Source organism: Cryptotermes secundus, unplaced genomic scaffold, assembly GCF_002891405.2.
Source record: "Cryptotermes secundus unplaced genomic scaffold, Csec_1.0 scaffold171, whole genome shotgun sequence".
NCBI lineage: Eukaryota > Metazoa > Arthropoda > Insecta > Blattodea > Kalotermitidae > Cryptotermes > Cryptotermes secundus.
In genome coordinates this window covers 537,053-562,673 of record NW_019726223.1, presented here as the reverse complement: position 1 = coordinate 562,673, position 25,621 = coordinate 537,053, and the positions used below count along the sequence as shown (strand labels likewise).

Sequence of the window (25,621 nt, the reverse complement as noted above, 5' to 3'; positions counted from 1 at the left end):
TTAGATCATAACTTGTAGGACTGTACTATCATATGATCTTTTTTATTTGAGGAAGAATGAAATTATTTTGTTTATAGTGTTTGAATTGTATGGAAAGAATCTGATTATGTGGCCTCTGTTTTTGTGTATAGCTTTCCCATCTGTTATAGTGCCTCATGTTATTGACTAAATTTAGACAGAGATACAGCAAAAAGTTCTGTCTTTTGGAACATAATGCTGCATAGTACAGTGTTATATCCCACAAGATGGTAGTGTTTCCCTTGGCAAATGTAGTTTGCATGGAAGGGATGGGAAATGAGATGCAGGATTTTGGTTAGAGAACCTGAAAGGAAGAGACCATTTAGGAGACCAGAGTGTAGAGGGCAGGATAATATAAAGCTATCCCTGTAACAGGCCGTGAAGGCTCATGGGGTTGTGAGACATCAAGGCTTCCACATTTGCTAGACAATAGGCTCACAGATGGCAATGACGTTGTCAGTCTTACACACCAGCCACCCTTACTGAAGATTCCTGGTACCCATTTTTGTTAGAGGCTGAGTTGACCCCAGTCTAGGGCGGCTAGAAGGATTAGGTGAATTGAAAAATCCAGTAACCTCATTGGGAATCGAACCTGCGACCTACTGGCTTGTAGCATAGTGCCTCAACCAATAATATTCACTATGCTTAGTTGGGGGTGGAGTCCAACTGGGTCCACTCAGCACGGTGGCCACTGATTGGCCTCTTGTACCTGCCCCGAGTGATTCTGATGATGGAGAATTTGGTGGAATGAAGATTGGCATGGGAAACTGGAGTACTCGGAGAAAACCTGCCCCAGTGCTACGTCCACCACAAATCCCGCTTGACCAGACCCGGGAACGAACCTGGGCCACCACAGTGGGAAGTCAGTGACTAACTGCTTGAGCTATGGCACGGCCATAACCAATAATATTAAAATGAGTATTAAGAAATAGTTTTTGAGGGTGTATACTGGATTAATTTGGCATAGGTTTGGGACCAGTGGTGGGTTGTTGTGAACATGCTAATGAATCCTTCATTTAATAAAAAGCAGGCAATGCCTAGTCTCACTAAAAAGACTCTGTTTCATGATGTGTGTTAGCATTACATTCAGTATAAACTTTTTTGCAGGTGATCGAGTTGTACTTTGACCAACTTCCAGAAGGTGTCGAGGTTCTTAGTATTCTTCACCATGAGAATGCACAGCTGCACCTGTGGGTCAGCCTGGCCGTAAGTACTGTGAATCAGGCACATCTGTCCTCATTTTTATCACCATATCTGATAGGGTAATAAAGCATTCACCAGTCACATGGTGCTGCCACATGGAAGTCCTACAAGTTCACGCACAAAGTGTGTGTGTGTGTGTGTGTGTATGTGCAGCATCGTTCTCTTAGTGAGTGCCATGGTTATGTAGGCAGCACTCCAATTCCATATTAAGGATTCCTGTGTTCAGTTCTGGGATTTGAGACCAGCCATCTATAGTGGGGTTCTTATATTTTTCTGCAGTCCCTTCAAGCAAATGGAAGGATATTATGTCTCATGCCACAGCTGTTGGTACCTGTATATTAACAAGTGACCCAAGTAACTTCACAACTTTACCTTATGTGGATTCTAAAGGGTTCTGGCAATGGTGTGTAACACATGGAATTACTCAGTTTTTGTCTTTGCCAATCAGCGGGTATTGTAACAAAAACTAGAGAACACAATGTTTGGGGAACTGGATCTGTTTCTCTCCTCAGATGTGGGGGGAGACACATTTTTCCAAATGTTATCTCATGTTGTCCACCATGTTAGGGTTACCAGTCGTAGAATGCTATTTGTGAAAACAAGATCTAAAGGTTAACCTTAGAAACTTCAGAATTCGCTGTCAGTAAGTCCTTAAGGTTAGGCTTTGTTTTTAGAAGGTCAGTACTGTGTTTTCATTATGTAAAGGATACTCTTTTGGTTTTATTTTTGCAAATAAATTTGATTGACTGGTTGGTTAGTTGTGAGGTATAGGTGTTCAGTAAGTTTACTTAACACTTTGCGGACTGGCAATTTAAATATTTAAATCTCCCTGGGGACCGCCATTTTTTTTTACCTACTACCGTAACTTGTGCACTGTTCACTTTAAAAATTAATGTAAAATCTCCTAATTAATTTTATGAATTACAAATTTTTGAGAACACTTACCAATGCTCCTAGAAGTGCTTGAGGGTGTGATGTTTCTTGAAACATTCCCCTCTGTGAAGTGGCATTACACAAAACTTGCAAATGTAGACAGTCATACTCCTTTTCTTGTGAACTGCTCAAACATGGCATTGCCTAGAAGGATGCTTCCCCTTGAAATGTTCGCTCTTCACAATTTTTGTGAGGGTTTGTTTCCACATATCACCCGAGAGTCACCCAGGGGGGCAAAATGTGGCCTGTATGGGGTGGGAGTAGATGGGCCCGGTCGCACTAAGACTGTGTCTGCCGCCGGTTCTGCCGCCACCGTGTGGTCTGTAGCCCAGGTTTTTGCCACATTCAGCAGAAATGCCTTGTATTTAAATTTTGAATGAGGGTTTAGATTTTTGAAAATGGCACAATTTATAAGCCACAAGGCAACTTTCTTTGTCCTCTTTACTGTTTTCCGAGGAAGAGAATAATAGGCCAAGTACTGATTGGCTCTGTCAAGTCCCTTCATGAACATATTATACTCGGAAATACAAACAGGCTTCTTTACCTGTCCATGTCTCCTTTGAACATCAACCATGCTCGAATTGTGAATTATGGAAATCAGATTGATTCACAACATGAGTATCCCTCCAGGACTGAAGAAGAATATTCCCCTTCCTCCTGAATGTGGTTCCCCACGTTTCAGGGATTTACATTCCTCTTTCAGATCTGGAGGAAGGCCTCTGTTCACCCTAATTGTTCCACAAACACGTACTTTTCTCGAAAGTAGGTGTTCTGCAGCTGCCACACTGTTATAAAAGTTGTCTTGATAGACATGGTAATTTTGATCAAGATAGGGTTCCAAAACAGAAAGAATAGTTTCTTGTAATTTCTCTCCTTCACCAGAATAAAATTCTAAATTTCCAATATAGCCTGAAGTGCTTTCAGTAACTACATGAACAAGTAGGCCATACTTTGTAAATTTCCCAGGATATGTTCGCATATTGCACTACTCACTGACAGCTTGCTACGTACAGCTTGAAGAAATAAAGGCATTTATTTTCCTTTGCAGGGGCATACAGTTACAGTGAGGTCACATAACTGATTAGTCAGCAAAAATTCCAGAGGCTTATCACGCAGCTGCAGGCAGCTATGTGTAAGCTGGGCGGTGCCAGAGCGATGTATAATGTGTTGCAACTTATAGTTTTCTAAAAAATATTAATGCGCGACCGGTCAGCCATGTTTAAAAGTGAAAAACTTATTAATGCGTGCGCAGTCTACAAAGTGTTAAAATCCAAAACGCATGACAGTATGAAAGTACCCAAACGTTTCCATACACATCTTTTCTGTTTCATTATTTGCTATCATTTAATACTTTGTAAACTTACTAACTCAATTTGTTAAGTAAAACCAGTTGAATGAGTGCGTTATATCTTTTTGGAAATGTTATAGTAACATTTGGGAGTGTTCATATACAAGTTAATCTGTTACATTGCTTTTCAGCTGGAATATTATAAGCAGGGGAAGATCGAGGATTTTATCAGGATACTGGAAGCATCTAGATTGGATGCGAATGTGGACTATCGAGACTATGAGAAGGACCAGATGCGAGCACTGGACATGCTGGCCGCGTACTATGTGCAGGAGGCAAACCGGGAGAAGAACAAAGACAAGAAGCGGGAACTGTTTACCAAAGCCACATTGTTGTATACGACTGCTGACAAGATTATAATGTATGACCAGGTGAGGTGGACCAATCTTATTTTCATTATGAAATGGCTACTGTGTTACTGAATGCTTCTTCATAGTTTGGAGGACATGGGATCAGGTGACTCAGAGACCAACTGCTCTAACTGAGGTTTATTCATGGTCTTCATCAGTCCCTTTAGGTTCATCCTTTCCAGCTGATACACACTAATCCTACACCATTTGATGTTATACCCTTATAGTCTTAGCTACTGATAGCTCAGTTACATCAAACATTCATATTTAGTATATTTCTGTGGCAAATGTATTCAAATTGTATTATGTCCATTGCTTCTGTTGTAACTTTTAGGTCTGCAAGTTTGTTCAGAGTAAATTTTTGAAAAGTGTATCTTTCATTCACAATGACCCTGCTTCTGCTCTTCTTCTGGCATTGTTGCTGTTTCGAAACTCTGGCATTCAAAAGTGTAAATTGTAATGGACATGGTTCAACAGAGTGAACGGGTATAGGGGTTTTGGGGGGGGGGATAGTGGTAATGCTTCTGGCATATTTGGGATGATCTTTGTTGGGACATTGGCTATCCTGATAGAGGCTTTTTGTGGTTTTCCTCAGTCCTGTCAGGTAAACTTTAGGACAGTATCACAATTATGGCAACTCTGTATCTGAATTGTTTCAAATTCACCTATCATCCTGCCATTTGACACTGTATAATCCAGATGCTGAATGTGTTGTAAAGTACCTCCCTCCCATTGCGATATGGGTCAGTGGACAAAAAGTCTCAAGTCTCTTCTTTATTCCCACCATCTTCCCCTTTCATTTTCTTTCAAGCTTTTCAGCCTACTTTATTTTGAAAAAATGAAAGTAGGCTTATGTGATCTCCATGCTGTCTGTGATTCCTCACCGTCAACTTTTGAATGCCTGAACTAGTCTTTGTGAAACTTGGTATGTATATCGTGGCACCTGAGCGCATCTCAACAGTGTAGTTCATAAATCCCTCTCATAAATCTGTGTGTCTGTATGGGTATCCATCTTAGCCATGTTAGGCAAAAGCTCAGTAAAGTGTATCCTTTAGGCAGTGGCTTGGTAAACATGTTCTCTCAGCAGTAAATACTTGCAGCAATAGAAGAATTGTGAAGACTTTCCCGCAACAATGAAGAATTGTTGGAGGCATCATTTTCTACATGGTCCTTGTATCAAAAGGAAAGTAGGCAATTAGTTCTTCCCAGAACTTTTTGTTATGTTTTCCAGCAGCTGACTGAACCATTTTGTGCTGGGTTATGTCATAGATCTATTTCTTTTAAATTTCAAAAGTAAATCATTTCCTGATATTTTTCACCTCGTATTGTAAGTGTCTGTGGAGTATGATGAGGCTGTACTGATCTTCATTTATGTTTGCCTGCAGAACCACTTGCTTGGACGTGCATATTTCTGTCTGCTGGAGGGGGACAAGATGGAGCAGGCTGATGCTCAGTTCAACTTTGTTTTGAATCAGTCACCGAGCAACATCCCTTCTCTCCTTGGCAAAGCGTGCATTGCATTTAACAAAAAAGATTTCCGTGGTGCCTTAGCATTTTACAAAAAGGCGCTGCGCACCAATCCTGGTTGTCCTGCAGCTGTTCGTTTAGGCATGGGTCATTGCTTCATGAAACTCGGCAACCAGGATAAAGCACGGTATGTCTGCTGAACTGACTTCCTCTTTGGGATTGGAACAGAATACTATAACAGTGTTTAAAGTCTGTGTGAAACATCTTGAGGGGATATTTTACCTTGCAGCCATACAAAACAAAAACAAACTCTGTGGCCTGTAGTCGGCAAGCGAACTGTAGAAACCTAGTGACTTTTGCTTGTGGGTGAAGTTAGTGTCAACTTTTGTGGATAGAGGGTGTCATGTGGTCAGTGCAATGGTTCCCCATGGCCGTTAATCTCGGTTTTCTAGACCGGAGCCACTATTTCCTTGAAATAGCTCCTCAGTTATTCTCATGAGGCTGCATGAACCCCATTCCAGACCCACTACTTCTCAGAAAATGTGGTAGCACCAAGAATTGAACTCAGGACCTCTGGGTCTGTAGCCAAGAACTCTGACCACTAGACCACAGAGGCACCTTGCAACCATAAGGGAGAAAAGTTTTGTGTGTTCAGGGATATCTCCAGTGTGATGATCCTGAGTTCCACTGTGCATTTAAAATAGAATCTGGTAGCTTTCTAATGATGACATAATGATCTGTATCACTGTTGGATGATGATGCACCTTCAGAGATGTTTTACCATGCATATTTCATGTGTTTAAGGAGAAGGTTTGGAGGAACCACATGTTGCCTTTCTATTTCACAGCAACATGTTACACACCCCAACACTTACTCTTGCAGTACTTGTATATTGGGCCATGCACATCCTTGTTCTGCCTTATTCACTCCAAAAACAACAATCGTAATCTATGCGGTAGCATAGTTGGTTGAGGCACTATGCTACAAGCTAGAAGGTTGCGGGTTCAAGTCCCGATGAGGTCATTGTTTTTTTTTTTCAGTTAACCTAATCTTTCCAGCCGCACATGGCCCTGGGGTCAACTCAGCCTCTAACAGAAAGGAGTATGAGGAAAATTCTTGGGGGTAAAGGGTGGTCAGCGCATAGGGCCGACAACCTTGCTGCCATCTATGAGCAGATTGTCTAGAAATTGTGGGAACCTCAANTGTATAGGCCGCACATTTTTTGCCAAAAATTCAAGAGGAAAACTGGGGTGCAGCTTATATTCAAAATGTTCGAAATCACACTTCATTTAAAAAAATTATATTCATAATTAGTAATACAGGGTGTAATACTCCTGAAATAATATTCCAAGAAACATATTTTTTCTATAATTTCTGTCTGAAAATTGTGCTGCGGCCTATACATGTGTAAATACGGTATTTATGAAAGAAAATGTGTTGGTTTTAATGTGCTGTAAACAGTGTAAAATTTTTCTGCAATTACTCAGAGAAATAGTTGATCATGTTGTTAACATTGAGGGGTTCCAGTGTGATTTTAGATTTTTGTTCTCTTGAAGAATGGGTTTGATATATAAAAAGGAGTTCAGAAACTCTGCTATATAGGATTACTTGTGTGACTGATACACATTGTGCATTCAAGGTGAAGTCTGATCAATTATTGTATGAACATTTGTACTATAAACTTTTTCCCATATTTCTTTCCTGACTTTAATGGATAACGCATTGAGGTCAATGTCTATTGCTGTCTTCCATGAATAATGTGTGCATAATCAATTGTATACTGTTTCCTTTATGTTATATACAGGATACAACAATTTAATTCCCAGAAAGCAAAATTTGCTCACCTGTTCACTAGCGGCTGCTGTCGCCTTCAAAATACTCTCCTTGTGAAGCTATGCACTATGGTGCCATTGCCAGAAACAGTCTTGAAAATCATTTTCCAGAATACCATGTAGTAATGTCATGTTGTTTAGATGTCAGGAATGTCAGCAAATCTCTGCCTCTGCAGGGCATTTTTTAATTTTGGAAAGAGTTAAAAATCGCAGGGGACTAAGTTAGGTGAATAAGGTGGATGGTCCACTTTTGTAATGGATTTCTTAGTCAGGAACTCACGAACTCCTAGCTCATCATGCACAGGTGCACCATCATGGTGGAGAATCCACTAGCCAGGCCAGAGTTCATGTGTTTTCCTCTGGACAGATTCCTGTAACCTTGTCAGCACTTCCAAAAACGCCGATGATTCACTGTTTGTTCATACTCTGTCCATATATGCATCTGCCCTTTGCATTTTTTGATGCCTACTTCTTGAGACATCTTGCACCTATTGTCCTTCCTTGAACCACCTAAGCCATTCAGACATTCAATTTCTTCATAGTGTATTCACCATAAGCCACTATTAATAGGGCTGATGTTTTACTAGCACTTTTACCAATCTCCACACAAGACCTGATGTTTATCCACTGCTCCAGAATCTTGTCACTCATTTTTCCGCCAATGGTATTCCATCGACACATACTACTTCCTCTGCAACTTGGGAACAAATGACTCATTTGGTCTGTGGCTTATGTAAATGCAAGTTGGAACATGTCCAGATGTGCTTGGGTATATAAGTTTGCCTGACTCGACACACTGCGGCAATTTCAGGAATTAAATTGTCGAACCTTGTATAACACATCATATATTCACTTCAAAATATTATCACTATTCACAGAATATACATGCTGTAAGGTCACAGGTTTAAGTCCCGATGAGGTGGATTTTTTCAGTTGACGTAATCCTTGCAGTCACACTATTATGGTCCTGGGGTCAACTCAGCCTCTGATGGAAATGAGTACCAGGAATCTTCCTGAGAGGTAAAGGGTCGCCAGTGTGAAAGGCTGACAACTTACTGCCATCTGTGAGCTGACTGTCTAGATAATGTGGGACCCTCAATGTCTCACAACCCTATGGATCTCCATAGCTTGTTACAGTAATAGCTTTAGTTTATTTTTCACTTTTCACTGAAAAGACTGTCCACTCATTTGTGACTTACTACATAATGTCCCTTCTTCAATTTGTTAATGATTGACAGTTCATTGCTATGGTAACACAAAAGTACATCGTTCAGAGCTCTGTCAGCATTATGTTAATTCGTGTGCGTGTGTAAGAAAGTGAAGCATGTATAGTAAGGACAGTTAATAATATGCCTGTTCCAGATTGGCATTCGAACGTGCTCTTCAGCTGGATCCTCAGTGTGTTGGAGCTCTGGTTGGTCTTTCAATCTTGAAGCTTAACCAACAGCAGCCAGAGTCAATCCGGACAGGTGTTCAGATGTTGTCAAAAGCTTATACCATCGATTCAACTAACCCAATGGTGCTGAACCATCTGGCTAACCACTTTTTCTTCAAGAAGGTATAGTTCTTCCACTTCAAAATCTTGACTGAATCAATATCTGCTGCTTTCATTTGAATGCAACACAGCCCAGTGACAAGAGTCCAACACCTGCACACTGGTTAATGTCCCAGTGCTTAACTAATTAAGGACTACATCTTGAATATGTATGGAGAGTGGATTTATAGATCCACATATTCTTGACATCAGCACTAGCTGGAAATGAGTGGTCAGCTTAATGTTCGGCCACTTTACTCCCAGGGGAAGAACCCTTCATACCCATTGGATAGGAGGCTGCGTGGTCCCCAGAGCCGGTCTGGATGACATGGAGAGGAGAAAAATCTTACCTCTACCAGGACTCGAAATCAGACCTTTCAACCAGCCAGACCGTAGTCAGGTTCTGTACTGACTATGCTATTCTAGCTCCCTAATATGCATATCAGAAAAACTATTAGTATCCTAGTTTCTCAGGTAATGCTGGTTAAGAAATTCAGTGTAAAGTTAGTCTCTATAAAATATCAAGTCATCTGGTCATAAGAATCTAGCACATGTGCATGTTTGGTCACTCTGAAAAATGTTTCTTCAATTCTTTATCTTTCATTCTCATTCATTTTCTCCTTCCTTTCCTTTTCCTTTTCTTCCTCCTTACCTCTCTACCTTTCATACCTCTAACTAATTCTACCCTTCCACCAGTAATCCTTTCCCATCTGTTTTTTCCATTCTATTTGTGAGTCTCTTCTAAAGCAGTTTAGGAAAACATCACTCAGAATATGTGTTGTGTGTAACGTATTAATGGGCAACCCAAGTCACCTTACAACTTTGCTGCTATGTTGTCCAGCACATCAGTGCTGCAAACTGGAGAAGTTTATTTGCAGAACAAAACCCGGGGTCTAATCTTAGAAAGTTTTTAGATATTTGTTTTACTAACAAAACCAAAATCCTAACCCTTTTTGAAGAATAATCAGAGGCCTGATCTTTTGAAAACAAACCCACAAGCCTAATTTTTTGGCTTGTTATTGCAGGCAGATTCTAAGGTCAAGTGTTGGATCTTGTTTTCCAACATTGGCAGCACTAATGTGACTGACAATATGGTGGTAACTTTCAAGGTTGTTTGGATCATGTGTGAATATGTAAGTATCCATATGTTTTATCCCGTGTTGGACTTTTATTAGCCTGTATTGCATTATTGTAATGGTGCATGTGCACCATCTACCCAGCAGAGTGTTGCATTTTTTCCAAAGTGATGCTGTTACAAGTGATATAAAATTTTGCTAAAGGCTCCATAACATGAGGAGGCATTTATAATCCCCTAATCCATGTTAATAAAGTTGATGTTGCATTATTGGTGTTACAGGATTACCACAAAGTGCAGCACCTTGCGCTACATGCATTCCACAACACTGAGAATGAAGCAATGCGAGCTGAGAGCTGTTACCAACTGGCCAGAGCCTTCCATGTCCAGGTGACACTTTGTTGTGTTAATTTCTAAGGTTTGGTTTCACTGTCTTGCAGGCAACAAATAAGAAAGTCAGCCAAAGCATTAATGCTTCTGACTTGTGTTCATGAGGTACCTGGTTTGCATCTCAGCTGGGACACTGTCTTGAGTTCAGTCATGGATCTTCTTCCCTGCCTCTCCAGGTATATGCTGAGATAGTACCCTCAGATATGTTAGGTGGGTAGGCTGAAAAGTAATGCACACATACTTGTAGAGCGCGAACAAAAACAAATAGCAAGATCGGGCAAAAAGTACATTAAAGTACAATTCTTAAGTTTCAAAAGCATATATTTATTTTCCAACATAGTCACCATTAAGGCTAACACATTTCTCCCAACGTGTAACAAGTTTTTTCATTCCGTCACTAAAAAATTCTTCCGACTTTTCTCGAATCCAGGACTTGACAGCTGCCTTCACCTCATCGTCTGAGGTGTAATGATTACCCTTGAGGTCTCTCTTGAGTAGAGGAAAAATAAAAATCGCAAGGCGCAAGATCGGGGGAATGAGGAGGGTGTGGAATCGGTTCAAACTTCAGGTTTCGCAGAGCCTCTTCAGTTGCACGTGAGGTGTGTGGACGAGCGTTGTCATGTTGCAAGATTATTGGCGCTAGGCTGCCTCTAACACGACAAACTTGACGCCGGAGGTGTTTTAGAGTCTGTATGTACTGAGAAGAATTTACCCTTGCCCCTCGTTCCAGAAAATCGGTCATATCTCGGTGAGCATCCCAAAAAACAGTCAAAAGAAGTTTTTTGGCGGATGGTTGTATTTTGAACTTCTTCACCTGAGGAGAAGACGGATGTCGATATTCAGCGCTCTGTCTTTTCTCTTCCGGGTCGTAATGATGGACCCATGACTCGTCCCCTGTCACAGTATTCAAAAGAAAGTCATCTCCTTTGTCACGGTAGCGCTGCAAAAGTTGCTTGCAGCATTCCAATCGACGCTGTTTGTTCTCGTCTGTGAGACAGCGTGGTACCCATTGTGCACAGATTTTACGGTGTCCCAATTGTTCAATAATGAAGCCGACACGTTCCTTGGATATTCCAATATGGTTTGCGATACGCTTTTGAGTGATTTTCTGGTCATTTTAAATCAAATCGTCGACGAGTTTGCGATGATTATCGTCTGTGGCAGTGATCGGATGTCTGCTGCGTGTTTCATCAACAGTTATGGCTTTTCCAGGCTCGCAATCACGGAGTTTTATTACCCATCGATTTACAGTAGACCTATCAACAGCATCGTCACCATAAGCAGCCTTTAAACGACGATGAATCTCAGTAGGAGTCACTTTTTCAGCAGTTAAAAATTCGATAACAGCACGCTGTTTAACTCGCGTTGACATAGCACTAGAACACGTCTCCATACTTCCGCTTCTCGAAATACACTGGATGAACGCAATGACCTCAAACCTGCGCATGCGTATTGAGGGGGAATGTTACTTCCACATGCCACCTGGCATGCTTCTGAAGGTCATTTCGTTCGCGCTCTACAAGCACATGTGCATTACTTTTCAACCTTCCTATGTATAATGTTCTTATGTCATTTTAGGTAACAGTGGGTACTGTTATTTTGTTAAGGGGATGTTCACTCTTTCAGTGCCAAATTCATCATTACCGCTTCCTTCCATATAGGTCGATACTGTGTAGCATGAGTTACTGACAGCATCACCAGTGTGTTGGTCGAGTAGATAGATAAATGAATAACACTGGACACTAGTCTGATAGATGTTCAGTGAGGTTTCAGAGGAATGCACTCCCTCAGTCTTTAGGGGAAAATTGTAAGCCAAGCAAGTAACCAGCAACAGATGAACATCTGCTGGACAACCAGCGTTTGATTGCAGGCAGGGACAGAACATTTTTGTCACCTCCACAGCATCCAGATTTGGTCTGGGCCAACCCAGTCTCCTATCCAAAGGGTACTGGGGTCTCTTTCCATGCAGGTAAAGTTGCTGGGACGTGAAACTGACCATTCACCTCCATCCAGTGCCGAGATCAGGAATGATGGAANATATATTACCGCAGGAGCCGCGGCCGCGGAATTTAAATGGCCACGTCAAAGGGTTAAACAGAGGGCTGTGATGACTTTTGATGAAGGTTTGAGAGTTGCTGGTGTGGATGTTAAGCTTGAAACATGTCATAATGGCCTTCTGTTTCATGTGTTGGTACTGATGTTGCAGGGTGATTATGACCAGGCTTTCCAGTACTACTATCAGGCCACACAGTTTGCACCATCTGTGTTCGTGCTTCCACATTTTGGTCTTGGCCAGATGTATGTCTACCGAGAAGACACAGAGAATGTGAGTTGCATTGACTGCTAGGTCTGTTCTTAGCTGAGATGGTCAGTAATAGGAAAATTATTTTTCTCTTGTGTTTATTTTATGTACAAGTATTCCGTGACTTAGATACAAGGCTTATAATCTTGCTCTGTGAAAATTTATTGTTGTGAAATCCAGAGAAGTGAAAACTGTACACAATCTGGCACTATCTTCGGAGGAAGGCTTTGGCTCACGAAGGGCTGTTTTGTCAATGCTGATGATCATCTGACTTATGCAGCAGTTGCATATCAAAGACTGGTTTCATGACTCAAAATTGTTGTTATTCTCTGGTTTTACCACTTTCAATTTTCATTGAAAATATCTTATTTAAGGAGCAGTAATACCATTTCTCTGCAGCATCCAGACTGGCTCTGGAGCCCACCCTACCTCCACTCCAGTGGGTAATGGGAATGTTTCCGTGGTAGCAAAGTGTCAGGTGCATGAGGCTGAACACTTACGTTCATCTAGTGCTGAGGTTAAGAGTGTATGGAGCTGTACCTCTATTTTGCCGCATGTCTTAAAGATGTGAAGTGTATTTAAGCACAGGGACAGCTTCATTAAATGTTTTAGCTGCTTATGAATCTCACTTCTTTTTTTCTGAAGATTATTTTTTCAGGCCAGAAATTTGTATGGAGTAGCATAAATGTGAAATGTGAAATGTGCATATGTAAAAGTTGTGTAAATTGGAGATACCCGTATGTGTTAAAATGATGGCACATCCATTTTGTATAGTTCATTTTCAATGTTTTTTGCTTGTCTTATATGCATACATCTTTGCTGTACTCCATCAAGTTTGGGAATGAGAGTGCATCTCTATCAGCTGGTTGCATAGACTGCTATGTCTATGTTGGAAAGTTACTGGATTCTATTCCCAACTTATTTGTGGTATTTGTATGCATGTAGAAGATTCGAACTTAACATATACAGGACTTCTTGCATAAGGTTGATTGCATAAGGTATGTTGTATCGTGGTTTGTAGAGTAGATGAAATTTATCATTGTTATTTGGTTTGCTGGTCTAGAAATGGGTTGTGGGGAAGCTGAGCATAACTGAACTGACTCAGGATAGTGTCTAATGACAGGTTTTGGTATCATTACCAGAAAGTTGATTGGTTTGATAATGGATTGTGATATCTGGTAATTCTGTTTTTAAAACTTGCTCGTGCATTGTATGTGTCTTTTGTTTCTGTACAATGGTTCTGATAACACTGGGCTCCAAATGTGACTGAATAATCGGCACTCCTGTTTCATATTATGGTGGTCCTGAATTCACATTTTGGCCTGGAGACCAGTTGTCCTGACAAGGGGGTTTTTATAGTTTTCCTCACCTTCTTCTCTGGGACATCCTGGGATAGTAATCAAGCGAGGCCATTTGTTCCCCTTCCACATCTTTTCCCCTAAACATGATAGTCTAGAGCTGGGGTCTCCAAACTTTTTGAAATGTGGGCCACATTAGGTAATTCAGCACTTTCAATGGGCCAGATAAAATGAGAAATTAATAACTCTAGGTATATGAGTTTTATTGAAAGCACAGAATTTCATAAACTAAATACAAAGTACGTGAGAATAAATTATCATATATTAATGACAACAGACAGTAGCAGCAAATGCTCATATTTTCATCACAAATTATAATAAAACAATTATTGTGAATGATGGAACTCTTTTTGCATTCTTAAAATCTGATTAAATTGAGGTGATGATCTGTTACAATTACATTGCACCACTGCAAGAAGTCTTATGCACAATACGGCTAGTAACAAACTGCTCGCGCTATCTACATTGCCATGAAGTGACACTGCCGATTGAGGCCGAACAAGTACGAAGAAATACTGCGCAGTTTACAGTCCAGAATTAGTAAAATTGTGAATAATATTAATATTAACATAATATGGAATATCAATATATTTTAAACACAATCTTAATTAATGAATTTGAAATCTATGAACAAGTATTTTTTTACCAGTACTCATTGGAAAATTAGTTCAATTGGCGCATTTCTACACAATTCTTTCACGGGCCATAGTTTGAAGACCCTTGGTCTAGAGGTAATGGCATAGAGTTCGATTCAGAGGTGCTCGGTCTGACTCTAGGCATGGATACTAGCTATTCTAACTAGATTTTTTGTGGTTTACCTTAGTTCTTCCAGAAAAATGCTGAGACAGGACTTCAGTTAGGCCATGACCTTCCAAATTATTTCCAGTTTGTCAGGCATCCTGCCATCTGCCGCTACGTAATCTGGTTTCTGACTATGTTGTTAAGAAACCCACAATAGACTACTTTCGATTCAGTTAATTTTTCTGTAATTATCATGTGATTTTGTGCTACATAATCTGAGCTGCTGAAAGTGTCAATACATGAACTGTAAATATGACAAAGACAGGCTATGGTGAAAGTGAAGGATAGAAACACTGTTCCGATATTCACTTGTTTTGGTGTGTTAACAGGCAGCACAGTGCTTCGAGAAAGTGTTAAAGGCACAACCTGGGAATTACGAAACAATGAAGATCCTGGGTTCATTGTATGCAAATTCTAGCAGCCAGTCTAAGCGTGACATTGCCAAAAGTCATCTGCGGAAGGTTACAGAACAGTTCCCTGATGATGTTGAGGCATGGATTGAGCTGGCACAGATACTGGAGCAGTCTGACCTTCAGGGTGCACTTGCAGCGTATGCTACGGCCACTCGGATCCTGAAGGACAAAGTGCAGGCTGACATCCCTCCAGAGATCTACAATAATGTGGGAGCTCTTCACTATAGGTGTGTAATGTTGTTAGAATGTGGCAGATGGGTCTGACTGAAGTTAAATCTAAGTGGCCATGATGATGGTGTCTTGCAGTGGGCATGTTTGTTGTTTTGGCCATTGTCCACACAAACACAAGTCTCAGGAACTGGGTCTGGGTCTGTTTCTGTCATCAGGTGTGAAGGAGGGAGGGTTCATACTTAGTTTTGCCTGTTAATGGATCAATGAATGAGACTGCCTGTTTCTTTAAGGTCTAACTTACCAGCAGAACATCCCTCCGTCACCCCCATTAGTGGAAATAAATACAGTGTTTGAAAAATCTCTAGTCAGTGGACAGTTTTCAAAATAATAGTCATGTTTATTGAATATATTTAATTTTAGAACTGGATATTTTCTTTTATGCAGATATTTTTAATGACTCAACAGTCAATGCAATATGGTGTTGGATGATAGGATGATGGGTGAATGATCATGAATTTGAAACACTTTAGTAGGAAATATTTTTGACCTATCAAGATACTCACAACAAGTACACATAACAACAGAAACAATGGAAAAATTTTGTGTCTTATCAAAGGAGAGTCGGTGTCTCTGTCTGTCATTGCTAGGTAACAACTCTGTAAAGACATTCCCATGAAAATGAATAATTATTGAAGGCATCATTTTTTGTGTGGTCCACATGTCAAAGGAAAGTAGGTAATAAGTTCTTCCAAGAACTTCTTGCTTTCTGAGATGAGGCTGCTGACTGCCTTTTATCTGGCCCCTACCTTCTATCTACCTAGCATAGGTGACCCTACCAGCAGCACACCTCCTGTTGGCACTAGCACAGCTCTTCAGATGATCAGGACCCACAGACCTCCTCACCACGTTAATGTAGAAGCTCAGCGAGAGGTCATGCCCAGTCAACATTAAATTTCATCCATTTAAGTTATTCCTCAGTTTAGTGTTCAGAAGCTATCATGTTAGTTCCATATGCTAGCATCCACCTCATTATTAAATTGATCAATGACGAAGTTAAAACATTTGGTAAGGGATTCCTTGCTAATCAATATGGGTATTCTTTGTACACTTACTATAATAGCAGATAGCAACTGAGAAGTTAATGGCGATTTAATTTTGTATGCAATTTATGAAGTGTTCCAAACCAGTCTTCCTCGCATTGTCACAACTGTAGTCCTCATGGCATCATCTCTGACGTGGTAAGGGTAAGAACTTTAAATGCACCATTTTTCATGTCTTCATGTGTGTGAAACAGTATAATAGTTTGATTTTTATTACTGTCTGTTGCAAGATTGGGTAATTTGGAGGAAGCAAAGAGGAACCTTGAAGATTCCTTGAGTCGCTCGAAGGTAGAGGCAGAACAGGACCCACAGTATTACAACTCTATTGCACTCTATTTAACTGTACCATTTTTCATGTCTTCGTGTGTGTAAAACAGTATTATAGTTTGATTTTTGTTACTGTCTGTTGCAAGATTGGGTAATTTGGAGGAAGCAAAGAGGAACCTTGAAGATTCCTTGAGTCGCTCGAAGGTAGAGGCAGAACAGGACCCACAGTATTACAACTCTATTGCCGTTACGACGACGTACAACCTGGCACGTCTCAATGAGTCCCTCTGTCAGTTTGACCGCGCTGAGAAGTTGTACAAGGATATTTTGAAAGAACATCCAAATTATGTTGACTGTAAGTACAAACTATGTTTCTATGTACATTTTTATAAGTTTTTTGCACAAACATGCATAAATGGAAAGCATGCTAGGGAGATCCAGTTTTCCTTCTGCATGATTCATATCTGAGGCTATTGAACATGGGCGATGTTTAGTTTGTGGTTTATTTAACAGTGCTGTCAATAGCTCAGACTGTATAGGATTGAGTGGCAGGATGATTAATGAATGATAAATTGGAAAGGATGTGGAAGGAAGTGGTTGTAGCTTATTTCAACTTACTGTCTTGGCATTTACCAGGAGGGTCTGAGTAAAAGTGTGAAGAACTCAGTCAAGATAGTTGGTGTCCTGCCTGAGTTCTGAACCACACATCTTCCAAATCCAAATGAAAATCATTAGCTCTTGAGCTGACCTGCTCGGTATGAAATTTGGTACTGGTGGTGCCAGATGAATTTAATTTTGTTTCTCTTGTTAGTATATTTTAACTCAGTCTTGTACCAGAGTGCAGCAGCACATCATTCATAGTATGCTTCCATTCAAAATTATGTAACCTATGTAGCCGAGAATGTGGTGTTAGATAAACTATGAAAGAAGTTCATGAACCCATGAGGGCAAGCAGAGTGTAGAATGGCTTTCATGTAGGCAGTATGATGTTACCTGAAAGGAAGAGATGACTTGGGAGACTAGGAATAGATAGGATGATAGTATTAACATTTCTGTTAACGAAATAAGGTAGGAGAATGCAAACTGGATTCATCTGGCTCAAGATGGGTGACCAGTGATTGGCTTATATGAATCAATAATGAACTATTGGCTTCACAGAAGGCAGGAGATTCCTTGACTAGTTGAATGACTCCTAATTTCTGAACAAACGACTCTGCTCCATAGTGACAGATAACTAGTCAGTTAGTTTTTTTTTTTAATTTGCAAAGTGGGGGGTGGAGTCCATTTGGGTCCACTCGGCACTGTGGCCACTGATTAGCCTATTGTAACTGCCCCAGGTGATTGTGATGATGGAGAATTTGGTGGAATGAAGATTGACAGGGGAAACCGAAGTAATTGGAGAAAACCTACCCCAGCGTCACTTTGTCCACCACAAATCCCACTTGACCAGACCTGGGTTTGAACCCGGGCTGCCGCTGAGGGGAGCCAGCGACTAACTGCTTGAGCTGTGGCGTGACCAGTCAGTTAGTTACTTACATAAGTAGTTTAAAAAATGTAATAAGGGAGTTGATGTATAGATGCATGTATTCTTGACCTGAGCACTAGTTGGAGCTGAGTGGTCAGCTTCACGCCACGGCCACTTTACTTCTGGGGGATAAATCCCTGATACCCATTGCGTAGGAGGCTGGGTAGGTCCCAGAACCTGTATGGGTGATGTGGAGGGGAGAAAATTCTTTCATGTACCGGGACTTTAACTAACCCCGTGGACATCCAACCTGTAGCCAGACTGCTATCCTGGCTCTTATATAATAGTTACCCAGTATGATAATGTTTACAGCAAGTTTTACATGGTGTTAAGTTTGGTACTTCATTGCACAGGTTACCTTCGCTTGGGGTGTATGGCACGAGACAAGGGACAAATCTATGAGGCATCAGATTGGTTCAAGGAAGCTCTGAGAATCAACAATGAACATCCAGATGCATGGTCACTGCTTGGAAACCTCCATCTTGCCAAAATGGAATGGGGTCCAGGACAGAAGAAGTTTGAGCGTGTGCTGAAGGTGAGTTTTTTAATGGGGCCATTGTTGCAGCTTGCAGCAAAACTTGAATATATATGTAAGTTTCATTGGACTTGCTTCATGCAGAACTAGGTCAGTATAGTGGTTTTGGCTTCGTGTTTGGGAGATGGTCTATCTGTCCTGAATTCTGAAAACTACAGATAAACTGTGGAAGATGATAAATGAGTCCTTATCCTGGTATATGCCTGGAGGCATTGATGAAGACCACAGGAATCAGTCAGGATGGCAACTGTTCTACCGGATATTCAGGGTGGGCAGCTCCCACATATGAGCCAAGTATCACTACTATGCCAGCACATTTGGCCCTGTCATCTTGTTTCTCACTGTCCCAAGATCTCTTTCCCAAAAGTTTTTGTTCACTGTCCTTGGGATACTTGTTCTGTCCATTTGTTTTGTGTTACCAGATCATTGTAATTCCTCATCTAACTCTGTTAACAAATTTTTAATTCAATAGTCTTTGGAAATTTCATTTCTAATTTTGTTGCTTCTTGTTTTTTCTTCAGTACTTTTCAGAACTTTCGTATCCATTGTTTGAACTTGGCTTTTATTTCTCCTTGTAAGGGTACTTGGATACAGGAAGAAACCAAAATGATAGTCATAACTTTTTGTGTACACATTTTGGATGTCATTTTGGGATCATTTTGACAAACTAACCCTTATAAAAAAGTGGCCTTGTGTACACTTGTGGATAGTGTGCACAGAATATGAAATATTGCTATGAAACCCTCATTGAAAGTTAATTTGAGGAGAAATGAGGGAAATCTTAAAAGATGGATACTTGGCACTGAGGTTATTGACTTGGGACAGTTGAAATTGAATGTTGAGTGGTCAGAAACATCATAAATTGAGGAATATTAAATGGAATTGTGCTGTTGATAGTAAGTGTGTAACACTTCTTCATATTTCTTTGTGACTTTGTGTTTGCAGAACTCTACCACATCAAATGATGCATACTCACAGATAGCTCTGGGCAATGTGTGGCTCCAGACACTTCACCAGCCGACCCGGGACAAAGAGCGTGAGAAACGTCACCAGGATCGTGCACTTGCTATGTATAAGCAGGTACTTCGTAATGACCCTCGTAACATCTGGGCTGCCAATGGTATAGGTAAGTATCCTTCTTGAGCCATTAGTAGTGGTATTGGGTTACTTTTTAACTTTGTTTACAGTTGAACAGTGTACTAAATGGAATGTTGTTTGGCTTTGTGTCCTGCCTGTTGTTCATTCAGAAGACATCCCAGTGCCAAATTGTTGTCAGCTGAAAGATTGAGGAGAAATTGTAATAAACTTGAATCAGAAGAGTTTTTGGCTCAGCTGAGGTTTGGATTGGACACATCAGGTATTACGGCACTCCAACGGTACCACTAAAACAGCCTGCTTAGTCACTTCTGTAGGATGCACGTGAGGGTATCTTCTGAGGTCCGAGGTTCTCATGGCTGTGGCTGTCAGGATTACTGTCTCCTAGGATGTGGTGCCATATTGTCTAGTAGATGGTTACCAAGATTCACATGAACTACAGCCTTTGTCATCAAGGTGGGAGATGGAAGTAGCACATTCCTCCATAATGTTGGTAGCAGTCTACCAGGCTCTATGGCATCACATCCCAGAAGACTGCAGTCTTTAGGATAATACCTGGTAAGTGATGTATCAGTAATCTGATGTTTAAAATATGGCCATTGTAGGTGCTGTCCTGGCTCATAAGGGCTGTGTGAATGAGGCACGGGACATATTTGCCCAAGTCCGTGAAGCTACAGCAGAGTTCTGTGATGTCTGGCTGAACATCGCACACATCTATGTGGAACAGAAGCAGTATGTCAGTGCCATACAGATGGTAAGTTGATGTTGTTTTAGACACTTTCCCGACCTGTGGTCTGCAGACTGCTTGTGGTTTGTCAATATTTTGTAGTTGTTTCATAGAGGTTTAGCTTTGTAAGGAACACATTTGATATTATTTTTACATTTTCAGTCAAGGTTATAAAGCAGTATTGCTTTGCAATTCACTACTGAATTACATTATTTTGTAAACAAATTCTATGAATGAAATTAAAAAAGTTAAACTAGATGGCCCTTGAAAACAAAATTGTATCTAATATACAGGATGATTCTAAATTATTGTCGGGGTTTCCGTGGCTTGTAAGTATGGAGGTGAAGGCGATTATGAACAACCCTCCAAACAGTTGTTTGTCACATACCTAACTGCAAAGAAGCTTGGTTAGTTGATTTTTGTGGGCTTCGAAAAAACACTTACTGGATCTGATAAACATCTCCCTGTGAAGTGCTTAGTCTCCCCGCTCCTTTTTGGTACAGAACACTACCAGTGTCTTGAAATTGCTTTAACCAACATTGGATAGCATTATCTAAAGGTGGATCTCTTCTATATTGAGTTCTGTAACATTGCATTTTAATAACAGACTTTCTTTTGAGAAACCAAAGTATGCCCATTGCTTTCTCTTGAACAGTCGACATTTTGAGGTATGACATATTTTCTTCCAGACATCAATGCAGCGAGTACAGCATTGCCAAATATAACTTTTTAAGTTACACTTTCATATTCTATAAGCAGTTTTATTTTTTTTTATTTCCAGTTTGAAAATTATAGGCCACAGAAACCCCGACAATAATTTAGAATCACATTGTATTAGAGAATGGTTATATTAAATACATAACTAAGTATCAACCTCTTTTAGTACAGATGACATAAATAAGCATAAGTGTTGTGAATAAGGTGGTCACAGGATGAGGAAGGGTTGCTCATGTCTGCAGAATTTGAAAGTTGGGAAATACTGGCTTAGCATATCAGACTAGAGTACGATGTGTTGCTGAGTATGGTCCCGTTAAAGATTCCCTGACTTGATCCTATCAGGCCCCCTGTTGGACTCATGTTGACATTAGGGAAGTCTTGTTTAAATCCAGAGCAAGCCTGAGAGTGTCATGTATAAAATTCAAATGAAGCGACTGAAAATTATGAGAAGAAAGCTTGAAATTGAAGAGGTGGGTGACCTTTTCAGGTTAGTAACTAAGCTGAGGTCAGGATGACTGGCAGTTTGGGATCCAGGTCCAAACCAGAGTGAACATCTTTCCTGTGCTATTGTAGCCATGGGGTTTGCCCAGCATCCTATCTAATGGGTACCTGAGGCTCTTTTCCTGGGGATAAAATGGTCTTGGCATGATCCTAAATGTTCACTTCCATCTGGTGCTAATGGTTAGAGCTGGAGCCATACCTCCATGTGAAGGCCAAGAATCATTGGGGCTCCACCTCTTTTTCCTTCCTGGTCCCATCGTGGTGTAGGCAGTCACATTTGAATACTCATTTTATCTTTCCTAAGGTCTTCCATGGCCTCCATGTCTTTTTGGTTTATTCTATTTCACTGTTTCTTCATTAGTTATTCTTTCTGTGTGGTTTATACAGTTTTGTTTCTGTTTGTCTGTTTTATTTTATGCTTAAGAGTCCTTTACCTTTTATGTTAAAATCATGATCACTTTCCTCTACAATGTTACCAGTTACCTTACTAGTTCAGTTGTTTCTGATTCATGACAATCATTTCTCATATCCTGTTCAGTTGGTAGTATTGGTATATAATGAATCAGCAATAACTTAAGTGTCATGTTGCAGTATGAGAACTGCCTGAGGAAGTTCTACAAGCATCACAACGTGGAAGTGCTTCAGTATTTGGCACGAGCGTACTTCAAGGCAGGAAAGTTGAAAGAAGCCAAGATGACGCTTCTAAAGGTGGGTTGGTTTGTTTTGTGGTGTTAGGATAATTGATGATGATGATGAATTAGGAGTGATCATAGTCTGATCAAAGTACTCTCCCAGATTTCCTTGAGGGACTGAGTAAAACAGTAACATCAGTCAAAGTAGCCAGTGTCCCAGCCAAGATTCAAAATGAGCATCTCCTGAATATAAGTCTAAAAAAGCATTGCTTCTACACCAGCCTGTTCAGTGAAGGCATCACTTGTGGAATCAGAACGTTGGAGTATTGAAAGATAAGCAAACTTGACATATTATGGTAATGTGAACTGGATTCAACTGGCTGGAGATATGCTGCTATGGAATAATACTCAGAATAATGAAGTGAAGGAAAATGCCTTTGAATGGACTCCAAAAGTGCATTCTTGTTACTATATTAATATGTCTTTGTATTCTGCAAAATTTTATGACAGAATAAGTGCCAACTGCACTACAGGGGTTATTTAATCTTTAGGCTGTGCTGTAGCTCAAAATGAATTATGACTTTCAGCAGCTAATGGTGGTAATTTGTTCATAGGCTCGACGAGTAGCACCTCAGGACACCGTGTTACTTTACAATATTGCCCTGGTGCTACAGCGTCTCGCTACACAAATCTTGAAGGATGAGAAATCAACCCTTGAGACTGTGCTACAGGCCGTGCATGAGCTTGGACTTTCCCATAAGTGAGTACGGCTCCTTTCCTGTGAATAAATTGAGTATGCTGTTATGATTCCCTCACATTTCACATCATTGTAACACATTCACTGCCATGATCAGCTCTGATTGTTTACTAGTTGTTTGTCCAGACTGCCACGTCAGACTTAGATAAATGTAAAAAGGTACAGTTTTTCTTGTACTTAATTAATTTGAGGTATAGCTCCATCAGTCTTATCCTTAGCACTAGATAGAGATGGTCATCTTCACACCCTGGCCACTTTAACCCTGGGGAAACGGCCTTGGTACTCATTATTTTTGGGACTGAATGGGTCCTAGAGCCATTCTAGATGCTACAGAGAAGAGAAAAATCTTTTTTCCCTTGCCAGGAATAGAGCTCCAAATCATTGGCCTGTAGCTGGATGCAGACCTAGGTCAGATAATAATGCTGTTTGGAAATAATGGCTTTTTTCATTGTGAGAATTATATGAACACAGGAATGTAGTCTATGGGCAGAATGCCAAGTTTTTAAGTGTTAAATCATATGATACATACAGTTACCACTGTGAGTTAATGGGTTAAGCATGAAGTAGGAATCCACTGTACTTTAGAATTTGCCACAACCTCTTTCTTTCATGTTTCTCCAAACTGAGCATTCGTAATAGCCTGCCGTACCTCATTTTGTTATTAGCAGTTGGTGTGTCGCTGTAAAACAATAGAGTGAGTTTCTTTCTTGTTACTGCAGATACTTCAATTACCTGTCTGTCCATGGGGACCGAATGCGTTATGATGTCACATTGGCAGGCCTGGAGTCTCGTCAGTGCCAGGATCTTTTGTCACAGGCCCAGTACCATGTGGCTCGTGCCCGTCGTGTAGATGAAGAAGAGAGGCAGTTGCGACGCAAGCAAGAAGAAGAGCGGGAGGCATTTAGACTCAAGCAGATGGAAGAACAGGTACAGTGAACCAGATGTTCTCCCTGTAAGAGTAGAAATGCACATGTAACTCAGGAACATGGTAAAGGTTGGAGCATATGCAATGCAGGGATCCACAGTGATGCTAACAAACTACATTCTGACAGAAAAAATCTTGTTAGCCTCACTATGGTATTAAGGTATCATAATTTATTCCTGGAAGTTCTTACCTCATTTTTGGCATACACATTACAAAAATTAAAAAGAAATTACATATTTTCTTTTCATGTCTGTCTTCTACTTGTAACTACTCATCAGATTTGCTTGAAATTCAGTATTTGGTACTTTCATTAAAATTTGTTGACCTACTCCAGTTTTGGCTGAAATGGGGCAGAAGTAACAGATACTTTATTTATGAAGACGTGCATGCATTTCTGCATGTAACTCTTACCTTACCAACTGGCTCTACAGTCCTTTGTGGACCTTTGTCTCCTGTACCAAGAGCCACCAAGCATCACTCTCCATTGCAGTGGATCTCCGGTCTTTAACTTTCAGTATCCTAAGGCCTTCTCTGGCATCATCGTACCATCTCAGTTTTGGTCTACCTCTTACACTTTTGGTATAGATCTTCCTATTTGAGGCTGTGCTGTAGGTTTCTGAACTGATTTGTTTTACACAATGAGATAGTTAACCTTATGCATAACCCTATACCAGGAGGACCAGAGTTTTTCTGTCAGGGACCCATACCCCTAGCCCCTGTAGTTCCCCTGCAGTTTTGGTCTGCCCCGAGTATTTTATTTCCCCGGCACCCTCCATCCATATAGGTGATGAACATCCCCCTATCCGTCACCTGGATAGGCACCCGATGGGAGACCGCCAACTCAACATGGGCTGCATGTAACTCAATAAATATTTATTACAGTTAAAAATGTATTAAAGAAATGCTGACTGTAAAAATGAAAAATACATTTTGTATTCAGTACACATTTTTTTGTATCCTCAGGAACCAAGTGCTGCTGTGTATTGATTGACTGTGCTGCTTCTTATTTATCAGATCCTGGGTTTGTCTTTGCCCTGCATGGTTTCATATCTTTTCCTGACTTCTCATAATGTTGATACCAAGTTCATACCAACTTACAAAGTTGGGAAGATCCAGATAATATTAAAGCAGGTCTTAAAGAAAAGGGATATGTGGCACAGGATAGGGACTAGAGACAAGCTCTTGTAGCTGCAGTAGTGAATGATTTGAGTTTCTTATGGTGGTGACTGTGAACAGTATTGTCATCAAGGATGTTACACTGCATAGTTTGATATGTGGATACAGATGTATTGGTGGAATCTGCAGTGTCTGTCTTCTGGATAGAAAACTTACTTTTCTACCCAGAAGATGGAGGCTGCAGGTTCCTCTGAAACGGTACCAGTGTAGCAAACTACACAGTGTAATGTCCCAGAAGACAGTAAATAACCTTAATTTACTGAACCTTCAAATTACATAAGAGGTGAGGAATTTATTAAGTTATTGTATGACTGTTGGGTTCTCAGGATAAAGTCTTGTTCAGGGGGTTTGTCAGGCAGTTACTTAATCAGTTAAGGAGGTGTAGATGACCACACATGAATATTAAATTTGGTTTGAAAGTTAAGTTGTGATCAAGGTGTAAATGGTTATCCCATAGTGTTCCGTAGTG

General features: G+C 40.5%; 1 protein-coding gene across 1 annotated transcript in view; it reads left to right on the top strand.

Annotated features, from left to right (window-relative positions):
• Positions 1-25,621, top strand: part of LOC111863901 (RNA polymerase-associated protein CTR9 homolog) — a 40,582-nt gene that overhangs the window by 931 nt on the left and 14,030 nt on the right. The window contains exons 2-15 of the mRNA XM_023850712.2: positions 1,126-1,224; positions 3,634-3,873; positions 5,238-5,506; positions 8,514-8,709; positions 10,043-10,150; positions 12,357-12,476; positions 14,941-15,251; positions 16,709-16,917; positions 18,441-18,622; positions 19,568-19,748; positions 20,323-20,471; positions 22,254-22,370; positions 22,909-23,054; positions 23,771-23,978. Coding sequence (XP_023706480.1) covers positions 1,126-1,224; positions 3,634-3,873; positions 5,238-5,506; positions 8,514-8,709; positions 10,043-10,150; positions 12,357-12,476; positions 14,941-15,251; positions 16,709-16,917; positions 18,441-18,622; positions 19,568-19,748; positions 20,323-20,471; positions 22,254-22,370; positions 22,909-23,054; positions 23,771-23,978 — 2,535 coding nt within the window. The remainder of the gene's footprint in view (positions 1-1,125; positions 1,225-3,633; positions 3,874-5,237; positions 5,507-8,513; positions 8,710-10,042; positions 10,151-12,356; positions 12,477-14,940; positions 15,252-16,708; positions 16,918-18,440; positions 18,623-19,567; positions 19,749-20,322; positions 20,472-22,253; positions 22,371-22,908; positions 23,055-23,770; positions 23,979-25,621) is intronic.